The sequence below is a fragment of the Bos indicus genome, chromosome 24 (genome assembly GCF_029378745.1).
Source record: "Bos indicus isolate NIAB-ARS_2022 breed Sahiwal x Tharparkar chromosome 24, NIAB-ARS_B.indTharparkar_mat_pri_1.0, whole genome shotgun sequence".
Classification (NCBI taxonomy): Eukaryota; Metazoa; Chordata; class Mammalia; order Artiodactyla; family Bovidae; genus Bos; species Bos indicus.
In genome coordinates, this window is record NC_091783.1 from 46,224,710 (window position 1) to 46,239,027 (window position 14,318).

At 39.9% G+C, this 14,318-nt stretch overlaps 1 protein-coding gene across 2 annotated transcripts; it reads left to right on the plus strand.

The window, feature by feature from the left end:
- Positions 1-1,483: 1,483 nt before the first annotated feature.
- Positions 1,484-14,062, plus strand: HAUS1 (HAUS augmin like complex subunit 1). Of its 2 annotated transcripts, none has more exons than XM_019986922.2 (9): positions 1,484-1,597; positions 2,574-2,748; positions 5,860-5,995; positions 7,666-7,800; positions 8,995-9,118; positions 9,625-9,690; positions 10,441-10,512; positions 10,857-10,904; positions 12,456-14,062. In XM_019986922.2, the coding sequence occupies exons 1-9, from the start codon at positions 1,568-1,570 to the stop codon at positions 12,504-12,506; spliced, it is 837 nt and encodes a 278-aa protein (XP_019842481.1). In that variant the 5' UTR covers positions 1,484-1,567; the 3' UTR covers positions 12,507-14,062. The 2 variants fall into 2 exon arrangements, with proteins under 2 accessions (XP_019842481.1, XP_019842482.1); XM_019986923.2 differs by having other exon boundaries at positions 5,860-5,932.
- Positions 14,063-14,318: the final 256 nt, after the last annotated feature.

Below are 14,318 nucleotides of genomic sequence, written 5' to 3' on the forward strand. Positions count from 1 at the left end.
ATCTTAATTTGGGTTGAGCATATGAATACCTGGGTTAAAAACAGTCATATCCTTAAAAAAAAAAAAAAAAAAAGTCATATCCTAAAACAGTTTGCAAATATATGATCACCCATCCCTTTATCTAATATCCTACTTCCTTTTCAAGGTGAGCCTTGAGTAAATATGACAGTCCTCCTGGGAATTAGGGGTAGGACTAGGTAAAATTTGGGTTTGTAAAAATAAAGTTCAAGGATATTTTGTAAAATTTGTAGTGATGAAAGTGGACAAAGGGCATAAAGATAACTTCCCTACCCTTATCTGGAATTTAGTAAATGAGCAGATACATATATGACTGAAACAAAAAAGAAAAGAATAAGAAAGCCACACAATATGATATAGGCTACTTACTAAAATTTCATTGAAAAGTTTAATCATTTAAAATATCCATATTACTTAAGAGAAAGATATTTAGTGCTAAGTGATCCACAATTTGATATTGAAACCTGTCACAGAAAGACTGAAAGCAAAAGGAGAAGGGGGCAGCAGAGGATAAGATGGTTAGGCAGCATCACTGACTCAGTGGACACAAGTTTGAGCAAACTCCAGGACATAGTGAAGGACAGGGTAGCCTGGGGTGCTGCAGTCCATGGGGTTGCAGAGTCAGACACAGCTTAGCGAACAAACCATCACCACAGAAAGTTGAGTACATGACCTATTTTTCCTAATGTGATAGTATACTACAGCAGGTTGTGCACAGCAGTATGGTATGACCTGAGGAGACTGAAATACCCAACTGGAGTCAGAACACCATGGTCAGATTCCAGGTCTACCACCTAATCTTGGTCAAGCCATATACTCCATGTATGTGGTTTTAATGTGAAAATAGGTAAAATAATGTGTGCCAATGTACTTTGCAGGGTTCCTGTAAGAATGAAACAAAAATAGGAAAACACATAAAACTATACATTACCATAGAAATATAAAGAACCTCTCAAGGTGTTAACTACAGAGTGATGGAAGGAGAAGAGAACTTTAGGAAAGGCAAAGAAATGAATCAAAGAATGGCTGAGTGGCAGTGACAGTGTAGGAGTTGTATGCTGTAAACCTTTTTAAAACAGTTTCTAGCACATTTAGCTCTTTAGTAGTGGAAACTAAGGTATAAAAAGAGTGAGACGGCCCCAGCTCGTATTTCCAAGGTAAAATTAAAATTGTAAGTGAGGAAGAAATAAACATCTGCTATCAAAAAACAAGTTCCAGGTTGTTTTTTTTCTTTTTAAGATGAGTGATTCAAGTGAGAAATAAAAATATAAAAGAAAACACAGCCTGGTTCCATGCGGCTTTACTTCTCCTGGAGGTGATAACCATGGAGAGCGGAGAAAGCCTCAAGGGAACAAGGGCTTGCGGGGCTGAAGCCTTGGACCAGCCTCGTCCAAGAGCTCCGCGTCCTGAAGTCCTAGTAAAAACTACAACTCCCAGAAATCCCGGATCCCGAAGGGGGTGGGCCCAACGGTGTGTGGGCGGGGCCGTCAGAGCAAGCGGGGCGCTTCTTCCGTGAGGAGCTGCTGGAGAAGTGGCGGGACTGGCGGCGATGGAAGCTCTAGAGGAGAAAGAGGCGCAGGTGATGGGGCGGGAGCTGGGCTTTGCGGCCTCCGGGAAACCGCGTCTTTGACACACCCGCCCCGCCGGCGGATCTCCTGGGCTAGCCACTTTTACTATGTTCCTCTGCTGATCCATTTTTAGTCCGGCTTCACCATTTGTGAGCTACCCCCTCTCCCCCCCAACCCCACCCCAACGCTGAAAAGGGAGTTTCCCTTCTTTTCCCGGCCTTCCCTGCTGGGACTCAGGCTTGGAGAAGGGTTGAGGAGGCCTCTCGTGTGAAACCTCTCCCTGGACACTGGAGGGGGACTTCTGATCCCAAACTCAGCTTCCAGCCAGGCCTCGCCGTTCACTGCTGCTTTTTACTAGACTTCTCACTCTTAACCAAGTGGTAAAGAACCTGCCTGCCAGTGCAGGAGGTGTAAGAAACACGGTTTCGATCCCTGGGTCGGGAAGATCGCCTGGAGGAGGGCATGGCAACCCACTCCAGTTTTTTTGGCCTGGAGAATCCCATGGACAGAGGCGCCTGGAGGGCTACAGTCCATGGGGTCGCAAAGAGGCGGACAGGACTGAAGCGACTTAGCACACACAACCTGTTTTCCGCATCTCGCATCCCAACTCAAGGAGCGTTCCGGCTTTGAGGGACTTGTGATGTGTTGGAGACAACTCTTTTTTTCAGACTTTGTGCCCATAATAATGGTTAGCACTTGCATATTGAGCTTCCTATGAAAATACTTGCCTAATACTGCTTTCGTAGCTTTGGGGAAGAACAGATTGTTATCTGGTAATTTTGTTGATTGTGCTGTACCTGCTCACTTTTTAATCTCCTGACATCTGATATCTCTCTCCCTAAAGACAAATTAGGATGTGAAGTAAGTAGGATGCCAGAATATTCATAGAAAGCATTTTGTTTGCTATTGATCATTACTTGGTCTTGTTTGCTTCATGCCATTTAAATAAACAAGGATTATTAAATTCGTGTCCTTTGTAATGGTTAGGTCGCTGCATGGCTGAAAAAAATATTTGGAGATCATCCCATTCCACAATATGAGGTGAATGCTCGGACAACAGAGATTTTATATAACCTTTCAGAACGCAACAGGATCCGAGACAGGGATGTCTACCTAGTAACAGAGGACTTGAAACAGAAAGCAAAGGAATATGAATCAGAAGGTGAGATCAATTACAGAATTTTGAATGAGATACTAACTAGAGGTAACCAGATTTTAAAAGAGTAAAGTATGCGTGCCTGCTAAGTCCCTTAGTCATGTCCAACTCTCTGTGACCCTATGGACTGTAGCCCGCCAGGCTCCTCTGTCCGTGGGATTCTCCAGGTAAGAATACTGGAGGGAGTTGCATGCCCTCCTCCAGGAGATCTTCCTAACCCAGGGATCAAACCCACATCTCATTATGTCTCCTGCATTAGCAGGAGTTCTTTATTACTAGTGCCACCTGGAAAGCCCTAACAATAGAGTATACAAGATTGATTTAGTGTAGACAGTTTTTTAGCATTGCTTCTTTATTTTACCCAGATTTGTCTTAAACTGTGTTGTTATAGCAACCTAATATATTACAAGGCTTGCCTGGTAGCTCAGCAGTAAAGAATCTGCCTGCCAATGCAGGAGACACAGGTTAGATCCCTGGGTCGGAAAGATCCCCTGGAGGAGGAAATGGCAACCCACTCCAGTATTCTTGCCTGGGAAATTCCATGGACAGAGGAGCCTGGCAGGCTACAGTCCATGGGATTGCAAAGAGTCGGACACAACTAAGTGACTAAAGAACAATAACAATACGTTGTGTCATTATAGTATATTTTACTGGTACTCTGATGGTAAAATACTAACCCCTAAAATATAAGTCTAAACTTATTAGCCTGACATATAAAATCAGTTCAGTTCAGTTCAGTCGCTCAGTCGTGTCCGACTCTTTGCGACCCCATGAATCACAGCACGCCAGGCCTCCCTGTCCATCACCAACTCCCAGAGTTCACTCAGACTCACGTCCATCAAGTCAGTGATGCCGTCCAGCCATCTCATCCTCTGTTGTCCCCTTCTCCTCCTGCCCCCAATCCCTCCCAGCATCAGTCATGCCTGACTCTTAGCGACTCCATGGACTGGAGCCTACCAGGCTCCTCCGTCCATGGGATTTTCCAGGCAAGAGTACTGGAGTGGGTGCCATTGCCTTCTCTGGTCTATACTAATATGTAACAAAAATTCTAAGGATTTTAAAAGTTAAGATTATTTATGTCTGTCATAAAGCACCTTTTAGGGTGATACATTAAACTGTAAATATTTCTACTAATATATACAAAATTTTGACACAATTTTCCATACTAAAGTATCCAATAAACATCTGCTTCTGCTTCACTGATTATGCTAAAGCTTTTGATTGTGTGGATCACAACAAACTATGGAAAACCCTTAAAGAGATGGGAGTACCAGACCACCTTACCTGCCTCCTGCGAAACCTGTATGCAGGTCAAGAAGCAACAGTTAGAACCAGACATGGAACAACAGACTGGTTCAAAATTGGGAAAGGAGTACGTCAAGGCTGTATGTTGTCACCCTGCTTATTAACTTGTATGCAGAGTACACCATGTGAAATACTGGGCTGGATGAAGCACAAGCTGCAATCAAGATTACACGGAGAAATATCAATAACCTCAGATATGCAGAAAACACCACTCTCATGGCAGAAAATGAAGAGGAGCTAAAGAACCTCTTGATGAAGGTGAAAGAGTGAAAAAGCTGGCTTAAAACTCAACATTCAAAAAGCTAAGATCATAGCATCCATCACTTCATGGCAAATAGATGGGGAGAAAGTGGAAACAGGGATAGACTTTATTTTCTGGGACTCCAAAATCACTGCAGACTGTGACTGCAGTCATGAAATTAAAAGACACTTGCTCCTTGGAAGAAAAGCTATGACACACCTAGACACCATATTAAAAAGCAGAGACATCACTTTTCTGACAAAGGTCTGTATAGTCAAAGTTATGGTTTTTCTTTTAATCATGTGTGGATGTGAGAGTTGAACCATAAGGAAAGCTGAGGGCCAAAGAATTGATGCTTCGAACTGTGGTGCTGGAGGAGACTCTTGAGAGTCCCTTAGACAGCAAAGAGATCATACCAGTCAATCCTAAAGGAAATTAACCCTGAATATTCATTGGAAGGACTGATGCTGAAGCTGAAGTTCCAATACTTTGGTCCCCTGATGCGAAGAGCTGACTTATTGGAGAAGACCCTGATGCTGGGAAAGATTGAGGGCAGGAGAAGAGGGTGACAGAGGCAGAGATGGTTGGATGGCATCATCAATTCATGGACGTGAGTTTGAGCAAGCTCCGGGAGTTGGTGATGGACAGGGAAACCTGGTATGCAGCAGTCCATAGAGTTACAAAGAGTCAGACATGACTGAGCGACTGAGCAACAACAACTATAAGTTGGTGTCTGCTGAGTAGGGCCGGGATGGCTGAATATCTGCATGTAGAAGAATGAAGTTGGACCCTGCCTCATAATATATGTAAGAATTAACTTAAGGGACTTCTGTGTGGTCCAGTGGTTAAGAATCTGCCTTGCAATGCAGGGGACACAGGTTCAATCCCTGGTCAAGGAACTAAGATCCCACATGCCACGGGGCAGCTAAGTCTGAGCGCCACAACTAGAGAGCCTGTGGGCTACAACTGTTGAAGTCCACATTCTCTGGAGCAGTGAAGATCCCGAGTGCTGCCACTGAGACCAGATGCAGCCAAATAAATGAATAAATGCATATGTATATATATATATATATATGAGTTTTAAAAAAAACAAGTTAACTCAAAATGAATAAAAAACCTAAAAGTAAGAGCTAAATCTAAAACTCAGAAGACAGCATAGATGTACATCTTCATGCTTTGGATTTGGCTATGGTTTCTTAGCTGTGATACCAAAAACAGAAGCAGCAAAAGAAAAAGTAGGCAAACTGGAAATCATCAAAATTAAAAACTTTTGATCTCAAATTTTTTTTCTTCTCATCAAGTAAATGAGAAGACAACACACAGAATGGGAGAAAATATTTGCGAATCATGTATATGATGAGGGACTGCCAGTAAGCACAGCATCAGTAAGCATCAGGAAAATGCAAATCAAAACCACATTCCACTGCACACCTACAAGGATGGGTACCCAACTCTGAATATAGTAAAAGCCATTGAATTATATGTTTTAGGTGGGTGGCTGCAATAAAGCTGTTGAAAAATTAAAGCAAAGCAAAGATCTTAGTCACCATAGAACTCTTATTTCTTTTCAGCCAAGCATCTTCAAGACCTTCTCATGGAGAGTGTGAATTTTTCCCCTGCCAGTCTCTCCAGCACTGGTTCCAGGTATCTGAATGCTTTGGTTGACAGTGCAGTGGTCCTTGAAACAAAGGATACCTCTCTAGCTAGGTAATTCTTGTGATTGTTTTAATTTCTGCAGTCATATATGCTATCAGGTGTTGACCTAAGTAGCTTTTGTATCTCAGGGTAATGCTATATAGAAATTATAGGAAATAATTTTATATTTATATAGGAAATATATGCAGAAACACTAAATTTAGTCAACTCTTTATCATTGCTAGTGAGTATGTTTGATTATTTCAGATAAACTTGGTTAAATTTATAATGTATTCTTCTTTCAGGATTAGGTTTGTGAAGGTTGGTTCTCATGTATAGTTGAAAAGGGATTAGGTATCACATTATTCCCCTCAGTCAGTCAGTTCAGTCGCTCAGTCGTGTCCAACTCTGCGACCCCATGAACTGCAGCATGCCAGGCTTCCCTTTCCATTACCAACTCCCAGAGCTTGCTCAAACTCATGTCCATCGAATTGGTGATGCCATCCAACCACCTCATCCTCTGTCATCCCCTTCTCCTCCCACATTCAATCTTTTGATTGAGGGTCTTTTCCAATGAGTCAGTTCTTCACATCAGGTGGCCAAAGTATTGTAGCTTCATCTTCAGCATCAGTCCTTCCAATGAATATTCAGGACTGATTATTCCCTTAAACAGTAAGAAAAGCAGTAGGCTAAATCTCCTACTGTTGAGCATGATTTTTAGTCATGTTCCTACCCTACTGGATGGAGTAGGTTTCCTTCTGACAGGCATCTTACCTGTGTAAAGACATTATTCTTCTAACAACCTTAAGAAGAAACTGAGGCTCAGAGTGGGGGGTTAGATAATTTCTCTGAGCTAGTAAATGACAGAGTTGGGTTTCAAACCCCATCTGACTTCAGAGTCCTAGAACTATCCCTGTTGGATGAATCTTAGCTAGGGACTACCATTACAGATTATAATCAGAGAACTGTATAGCTGTTCTGTTTAACTGCTAATGCAAAACCTTGGAATATGTATGTACATACATATGTGTATATATATATATATATATATTTAAGCAGAAGAGTTCTAGCTAGAAGTTCATATAGGCTATATGGCAGTAGAAATCTTAATTCAATCAATTGACTTGAATTAAGCCAATTCAGCAGACACCAAATACTAAATATATGTATGCTGCTGCTGCTAAGTCACTTCAGTCGTGTCTGACTCCGTGCAACCCCATAGACGGCAGCCCACCAGGCTCCCCCGTCCCTGGGATTCTCCAGGCAATATATGTATAGTTCGCTCTATATCTCTGTTCCCCTCTCTTCTTCCCTCCCTCCCTCCCTATGTATATATACATTTATGTATAGCTAGCTATGTAGGCACTGGGGAAGCAGAAATGAAGTGAATAGAATAATGAATGCCGGCAAGGACCGTCTCTGCTCATGGTAAATTGAAGGAGATGGACTTGTAAAATTATAAAATAGTATGACAGCTGCAACATTATAGGAATGTACAAGTTGTAGGTAGAAAGCACGAGAAAGGGGTAGTGAATTCCAGAATGGGAATAAATACAGTTTTTGAGGAAATTTGCCAGCTGAGGAAGGGTATTCCAATGAGAACCGCGTGTAAAATAGTATAGAGGTGTAAAAGAGCGTGATTAAGGAAGAATTCACATGGAAGTAAAATCATTTTTAGAAGTGAGGAATAATTGTAATTATTGTCCTTAATGTCCGTTTACATGACCAGATTCTTCTTTTAGTTTTATCCCTGCAGTGAATGATTTGACCTCTGATCTTTTTCGCACCAAATCCAAAAATGAAGAAATCAAGCTTGAATTGGCCAAACTTGAGAAAAATCTAACAGCAACTTTAGTATTAGAAAAATGTCTGCAAGAGTAAGTAATTAGTTTGAAGTTGTGACAATTTTTACTATAAAGGCAATAACAGGACATTGTAAGATTTAGTTTTGGCCAATAGATATAATTTAAAACAACACATTAGGAAATGGTAAGATAAAATGTGTTTTTAAGTAGAAAATGACTTGGATGAAGATAGGAGTGGTTGGGTACATACTTTTATCTTTTATATAGTAGATTCTTTTTCCCCTTTTTTGAAAATTTTTTTTATTACTTATAAAGTTTTACAGAAAGAATGCATCTGAGTATCATTCTATTGGTGATGACAATTGAACAATACTCATAACTGTTCTTGAGTAACTAATAATTATCAAAGATTATAATTATACAATATTGAGAAATGCAGAACAAAATACAATTATGGGAGCACAGTTGCTCTACAGTATTGTGTTGGCCTCTGCCACACATCACCACGAATCAGCCACAGGTGTACATATGTCCCCTCCCTCCTGAACCCCCGGTCCCATCTCCCATCCCATCCCATCCCTCTAGGTTGTCACAGGACACTGGGTTGAGCTCCCTGTGTCACACAACCAATTCTCACTTGCTGTCTGTTTTTCACATGGTAATGTGTATGTGTCCATACTGTTCTCTCAATTTGTCCCACTCTCTCCTTCCACCACTGTGTCATAAACTATGATACAACTTAAAGTCATGTTCTATTTTATTGCCCTTTGTTACTAGAACTCTGGTCTTCCTTGATATTCTGGCTCTTTAGGTCCCTATGGCCCCAGAGGTTAGATGCTGTGAAACAGGAGTATGTATATGCACAAGTAATATGATATTGTATAAGTTTGTCCAATAAATATTGACTCTGTATGTGCAAAGCACCTTGTCATGTTACATTTAGAAGAGAGGCCTTTGTGACCCCCATAATTCAAATTGTCTTTAGGATCCATTAAGTCATTTTTTTGAGCAGCAGATCTACTTTCTCTGAGCATAATCAGCATAGATTAATCTTAAAGTTATTCAGTATTCCTTGAGAAAAATCCCAGATGGCAACATGGAGAGAAAGATGACCTGGAAGAATGCATGGTAGTAGCCAGTCTGAGATATAAAATTTAATCTAGAAAATCCAGCAAGTATGTTATCTACTCTTTGAATCAAAGTAGTAGTTTGCTTTTCATAATAATTTCACCAAGAAGAAAATGTTCTCAACTTCACTTTTTCAAGGGACCTCAAGAAGGCAGAGTTGCATTTGTGTACGGAAAGGGCCAGAGTTGACAGTCGTCTTCAGAACATGGACTTCCTGAAAGCCAAGTCGGAGGAGTTCAGATCTGGGATTAGAACTGCGGAGGTTCGTATGGAAGACTCAATACATTTAGCTCTCTTCAGACTTCTTTTCAACTTTCATCCTCACAACTAGGCAGTATTATTATTCTCTTCTCACACAAGGATACTGTGAAGGTAGTTCAGTTCAGTTCAGTTGCTTAGTCATGTCCAACTCTTTGCGACCCCATGAACCACAGCACGCCAGGCCTCCCTGTCCATCACCGTCGCACAGCCGTCTAGCAGCAGATCCCACTTCACATGCAGGTCCCAAAGCTCAAGCTCTTAAGCCCTGCACCCATATTGTCACCATCTTGTCGGACTGTCTGAAATGACTCACATGCAACATAAAAGTGCTTAGAAGCAGGTATTGTTCTTCATCTGTGATTTTTTTTGTAGCTTTTACAGTTCTTTTTTTTTAAAAAAAGTTCTTTTTTAAGTTATAGCTCTTTACTGTGTTATATATTGAAAATATTTAATGATGGTCACTTGCAAATAATTTTTTAAACTGAGCTCCCTTTTTTGTCATTGTAGGAGCAGCTTTCAGCCCGAGGAATGGATGCTTCTCTGTCTCATCAGTCACTGGTAGCACTTTCAGAGGTTCGCTTACTTTACCCAACTTAGCTTCCTTTAAAACGTCAGTGCGCGATGTGCGTGTTTCTTTTTATAGAGTTTTTTTCACTATTGACCCAATTTCTTTTCCTTTACCTCTGTATTTTATGTTTACCAGTATTTATATCTTTACTACTTGTTTATCTATATATATATTTACATTTGTTTGTTTTTTTCTTTATTTGTTGGAGTCAATGATTATTGATTTATCTGTTGAATAAATGTATTGAAGTATTATGTGCTAAACCACGTAAGTATTCATCTTTCTTCGCTTTCAGTAAAATACCAGCTCCCAACTCCTATAGAATGCAGTTCTAGGGTTTAGGTTCTATAAGAGTTTTATCTATTTTCATGGGAAGAGGGAGAAATGGGGAGATTTGTTTTATGGTTTTATTCTTAAGATTTTTTGGTACTTTGAGTTTTGGAATCTAAAATTGACGATTCATAAATATGTGTTTGAGACTCTTGTTTCCTGATGTTCTGATGCCTCTTAATCACATTATTTTGTATTCCCAGACAGCATATTAGTCTTAATAAACGGGAGTATTACTTTCCTGTTTTAACATCTTCTAAGGATTGTGTCCCTTTGTTATCCATTTACCTTTGAAGCTCTTTTATTTGTTACATTGTTTAAAATGTCCTAATGTTAATGCTTTGTCACATTTTATTTATTTATGTGCAGTGTTTAATTGCATTGTGAATATCTTTATTATTCTGTGTGTTTTTTTTCACCCTCAGAAATTGGCAGAACTAAAACGACAGACTATGCCTTTGAAGAAAAAATTGGAGTCCTATTTAGATTTAATGCCGGTAATTATTTTTATGAATTAAAAAAAAAGTTTATCTCCTCCAGCTTTCTCCAAGGGCACTAAATGATCATGAAAATACTGGGTCCATGTCTAAGGACCTAGGTCCTCCTCTTTCTTCTCTTTCAGTAAAATATAAGCTCCAAATTCTTATAGAATGCAATTCTGGGGTTTTAGGTTGTATAAGGGTCTGTGTTGAAAGTCTTTATTGAATTTCAGTATTGTATGTAGTTGGGATATACTTTCTATAAGTTTTTTTGCCTTTTGAAAAGGGTCGTTGTATTTTTTTTCCCCTTGTTTCCTAGCCGAGACAATATAACCTTTCCTTATTCTATTTTTCTTTAAAAGAATCCATCTCTTGCTCAGGTAAAAATTGAAGAAGCAAAGCGAGAATTAGTAAGTAGTTCCATTTTGTTCCTTCAGACTTTAAAAGATAAGTGCTGATAAAGCTAAAACTCCCTTCCTCCTCTTTCTTTCCTTTCTACTCGGAGGTAAAGGTAAAGCACAGTCCCACACTTGAGGTATATCATTGCCAGGCATCTTCTAATACTTTTGGGGGGCACATATGTGATTCTTTTCATAAAAATACGTAGTGGTCTTTTACATTTTTGTGTAGATTTTCCTGGATGGAAAAGGAGAGTTGAGAGGCATAGAATATTCTAGACAAAGTGAAAGTGAAGTCACTCAGTTGTGTCCAACTCTTTGCAATCCCATGGACTGCAGCCTACCAGGCTCCTCCGTCTATGGGATTTTCCAGGCAAGAGTACTGGAGTGGGTTGCCATCTCCTCCTCCAGGGGATCTTCCCGACTCAGGGATTGAACCCGGCTCTCCTGCATTGTAGGCAGACACTTTACCATCTGAGCCACCAGGGAGGTCAGGAAATAACAAAAACATAAGAGCTGAAAAATGGAGGACTTTTCCAAGCTTTTGCAAGTAAAGCAATCTGCCTGCTTAGGGGTATGCAGTGGAAGATAGGACTGAAGTAGGTCAGTTGGTTTAGGAGGTGAAGGGCCTTGAATATAAAGAAGGTTGAACTTGGAGCCTGTAGGGCAGGGGTCCCCAGGACTGGTCCATGGCCCGTTAGGAACCAGGCCTCAAAGCAGGAGGTGAGCAGCAAGAGAGTGAGCAGGAGAAGCTTCATGCCTATTTACAGCCGCTCACATTACCTCCTGAGCTCTGCCCCGTCACATCAGCATCCGATTCTCATAGGAGTGTGAACACCAACCCTGAAGTCAAGGCAGAATATGCTGAGATTGCCACAAAATAAAAATAAAGTACACAATAAATGTCGTGCACTTGGATCATCCCAAAACCATCCCCCCACCTCCAGTCCATGGAAAAAACGTCTTCCCTGAATGTCTTCCACTGGTCCCTAGTGCCAAAAAGATTGGGGACTGCTGCTGCAGGGGACCACTGAAAGCTGCTCTGGGTTGCCTTGCTTTTTAAGCTAAAGTGAAGTGTGATCAAGGTTATGCTTTTTGATCAGGGCAGTCATTTAGGAAGATTTTTCTGGAATCAGTGTATAAGGTAGATTGGAGGATAGAGAAAGAAAATTACAGAAACAAGTTGGCCTGTTTAGGCCAGATGAGAAGTAATGAGAACAGTGACAGTGAGACTGGAAAAGAGCGATATGAGAGACATTGCAAAAGTACGTTGCTTAAGGAGTACAGGTCAGGAAAATCTATTCATGTAGCGTGTCATTCACCTCTCTAAAGGGTTTTATTTTTTCCCCTCCTTAGATGTTTATTAGGAGTCTGAAAACTTGGAGTGTGGGAAGTGGGAAAGATATAAAAGCAAGGAAAATCTCATTTATAATGATATTGTTTAAAATTTCTGCTTTAGTGGTTTTCCTTTTTGTTTCCCTTATTTTAAATAGCTTTAGAATTTAGAGCCCTTTTTTTTATGTCCTTAGTTATAATATTTATGGTGTTTCTTTCTTCCTTTAGGATACTATTGAAGCTGAACTTACAAAGAGAGTAAACATGATGGAACTGTGACCAGAGCCAAATAAATTTCACCTTTCTTAACAAAGTAGATCGAATAGGACTTTAAAGAATTTTTTCCTTGTGACATTCCGTATAACTTAATTTCTGTGTTCTTAGATGAAATAATGTCATTGTTGATGAAATAGTGGTGTCTGGTTGTGTATTGAATTTTTATGTGCAAATGCATAGTTTTCATATGAAGAAACATTGGTTTTCTATGTTGTTAATGGCTTGATGTCCTTCAGTAGCTCTCTTAGGTGAACTTATGACAGTCATCATGTAGTCACTCACGAGGTCAGCTAAATGAAAGGGAAAGATTCTGCAGCTTCAGTTATGTTCCTCCCACGCCCCCTTCTCCTGGGATTTGCTATTGTTTTTTCTGATCTGCTTACCTGCCTAATTCCAAATGTTAATGTATGTAGGAATTTGGTTTATGAAAAAAGATGACCTTTTAAATCAGTAATAGAGAGATGGATAATTTAACACATGCTGCTAAATCTATACTTTACCCCTTATATCAGGATAATTTCAAGGGATCAAAGATTTAAATATTTTTTTAAAAGATAGTAAAAGAAATCATAGAGGAATTTTAATATTTTGATTTTTAAATAATCAAAGTCAGAAACTTACGACTGAAATCCAGGAGCCATAAATAAAATGATTGAAATATTTGAAAATTTTGAAACACTAAAACTTCCTGTATGGGAATATCTCTTATAAATAAAATCAAACCATGATAAATGTAGTCTAAAGAAGAAAAGAGAGATTTTTCACTTTGCACCTTTTTGTACTTTTAAAAATTTTGCACCATGGGATCAAGAATCAATTCGTTTTTTAAAGATTACCTAATTGACCTTAAAAATTTCCCTCTCCTTTCCCACAAATATGTGGCTAAATATAATGCAAAAGACATTTGTATTTCCTTTTTTGGAGACTGTCCATATCCTTTAGCCATTTAGGTATGATTGTTTCATCTGTTTCTTAACAGTTTATAGGTGCTTCTGGTGTGTTAGCTAAATTAATCTTTTACAATTTGAATTGTGAATATTTTCCAAGGTTGTCATTTGTTTCTTAACTGCAGTGCTTTTGGTAAGGTGACTTGATGGATCAACTGTGGAAATAACCACCAAAATCCCTCCCACCTTTGTGCTCTCCCCCTTTGTACTCTAACCTTGCTACTTCTCACATCAAGAGGTGGAGTCTGTATCTTCACCTGTTGTATCTGGTTTGGCCCTATGATTTGTTTTGACCAATGAGACAAATAGCAAATAGGACAAAACCAAGGACTAAAAACTCACTATGCATTGGAGCTTGCCATCTCTTACTGAGACTACCATGTGAAGAAACCTGGACTATTGGAGGATGAGCAAAGAAAGGTAATTCAGCTGAGCCCTGCTCCCACCCCAAGACCAAACAGGTTGCCGACTGCCAGATATGTGAATGAGATCTTATACTGTCCAGCCCTACTAGCAGACTGCATAGATCAACCACGCTGTCCCAGGCTGGAAGCTCACAGAGTCAACCTGTAGAATCATAAGAAATAATAAATGATTATTGTTTGAAGCTTATTTTAAATTTGGGGCTGATTGTTGGCTGTAGCAGCTAGTTGATAAAAGTAACCTTTGAAATTTATTTTTTGGCTTCCTTGATGGCTCAGCAGGTAAAGAATCTGCTTGCAGTGCAGGAGACACAGGAGACATGGGTTCAATCTCTGGGTTGGGAAGATCCCCTGGAGGAGGCAATGGCAACTCACTCCAGTATTCTTGCCTGGAAAATCCCATGGACAGAGGAGACTAGTGGGCTACAGTCCAAGGGTCGCAAAGG

What these genes read in the sequence shown, in the direction of transcription:
- HAUS1 (XM_019986922.2), top strand. Translation starts at nt 1,568, where the DNA reads ATGGAAGCTCTAGAGGAGAAAGAGGCGCAG. An exon ending in TAGAGGAGAAAGAGGCGCAG is followed by an intron (nt 1,598 to 2,573) that starts GTGATGGGGCGG and finishes TGTAATGGTTAG; the next exon opens with GTCGCTGCATGGCTGAAAAA. An exon ending in AAAGGAATATGAATCAGAAG is followed by an intron (nt 2,749 to 5,859) that starts GTGAGATCAATT and finishes ATTTCTTTTCAG; the next exon opens with CCAAGCATCTTCAAGACCTT.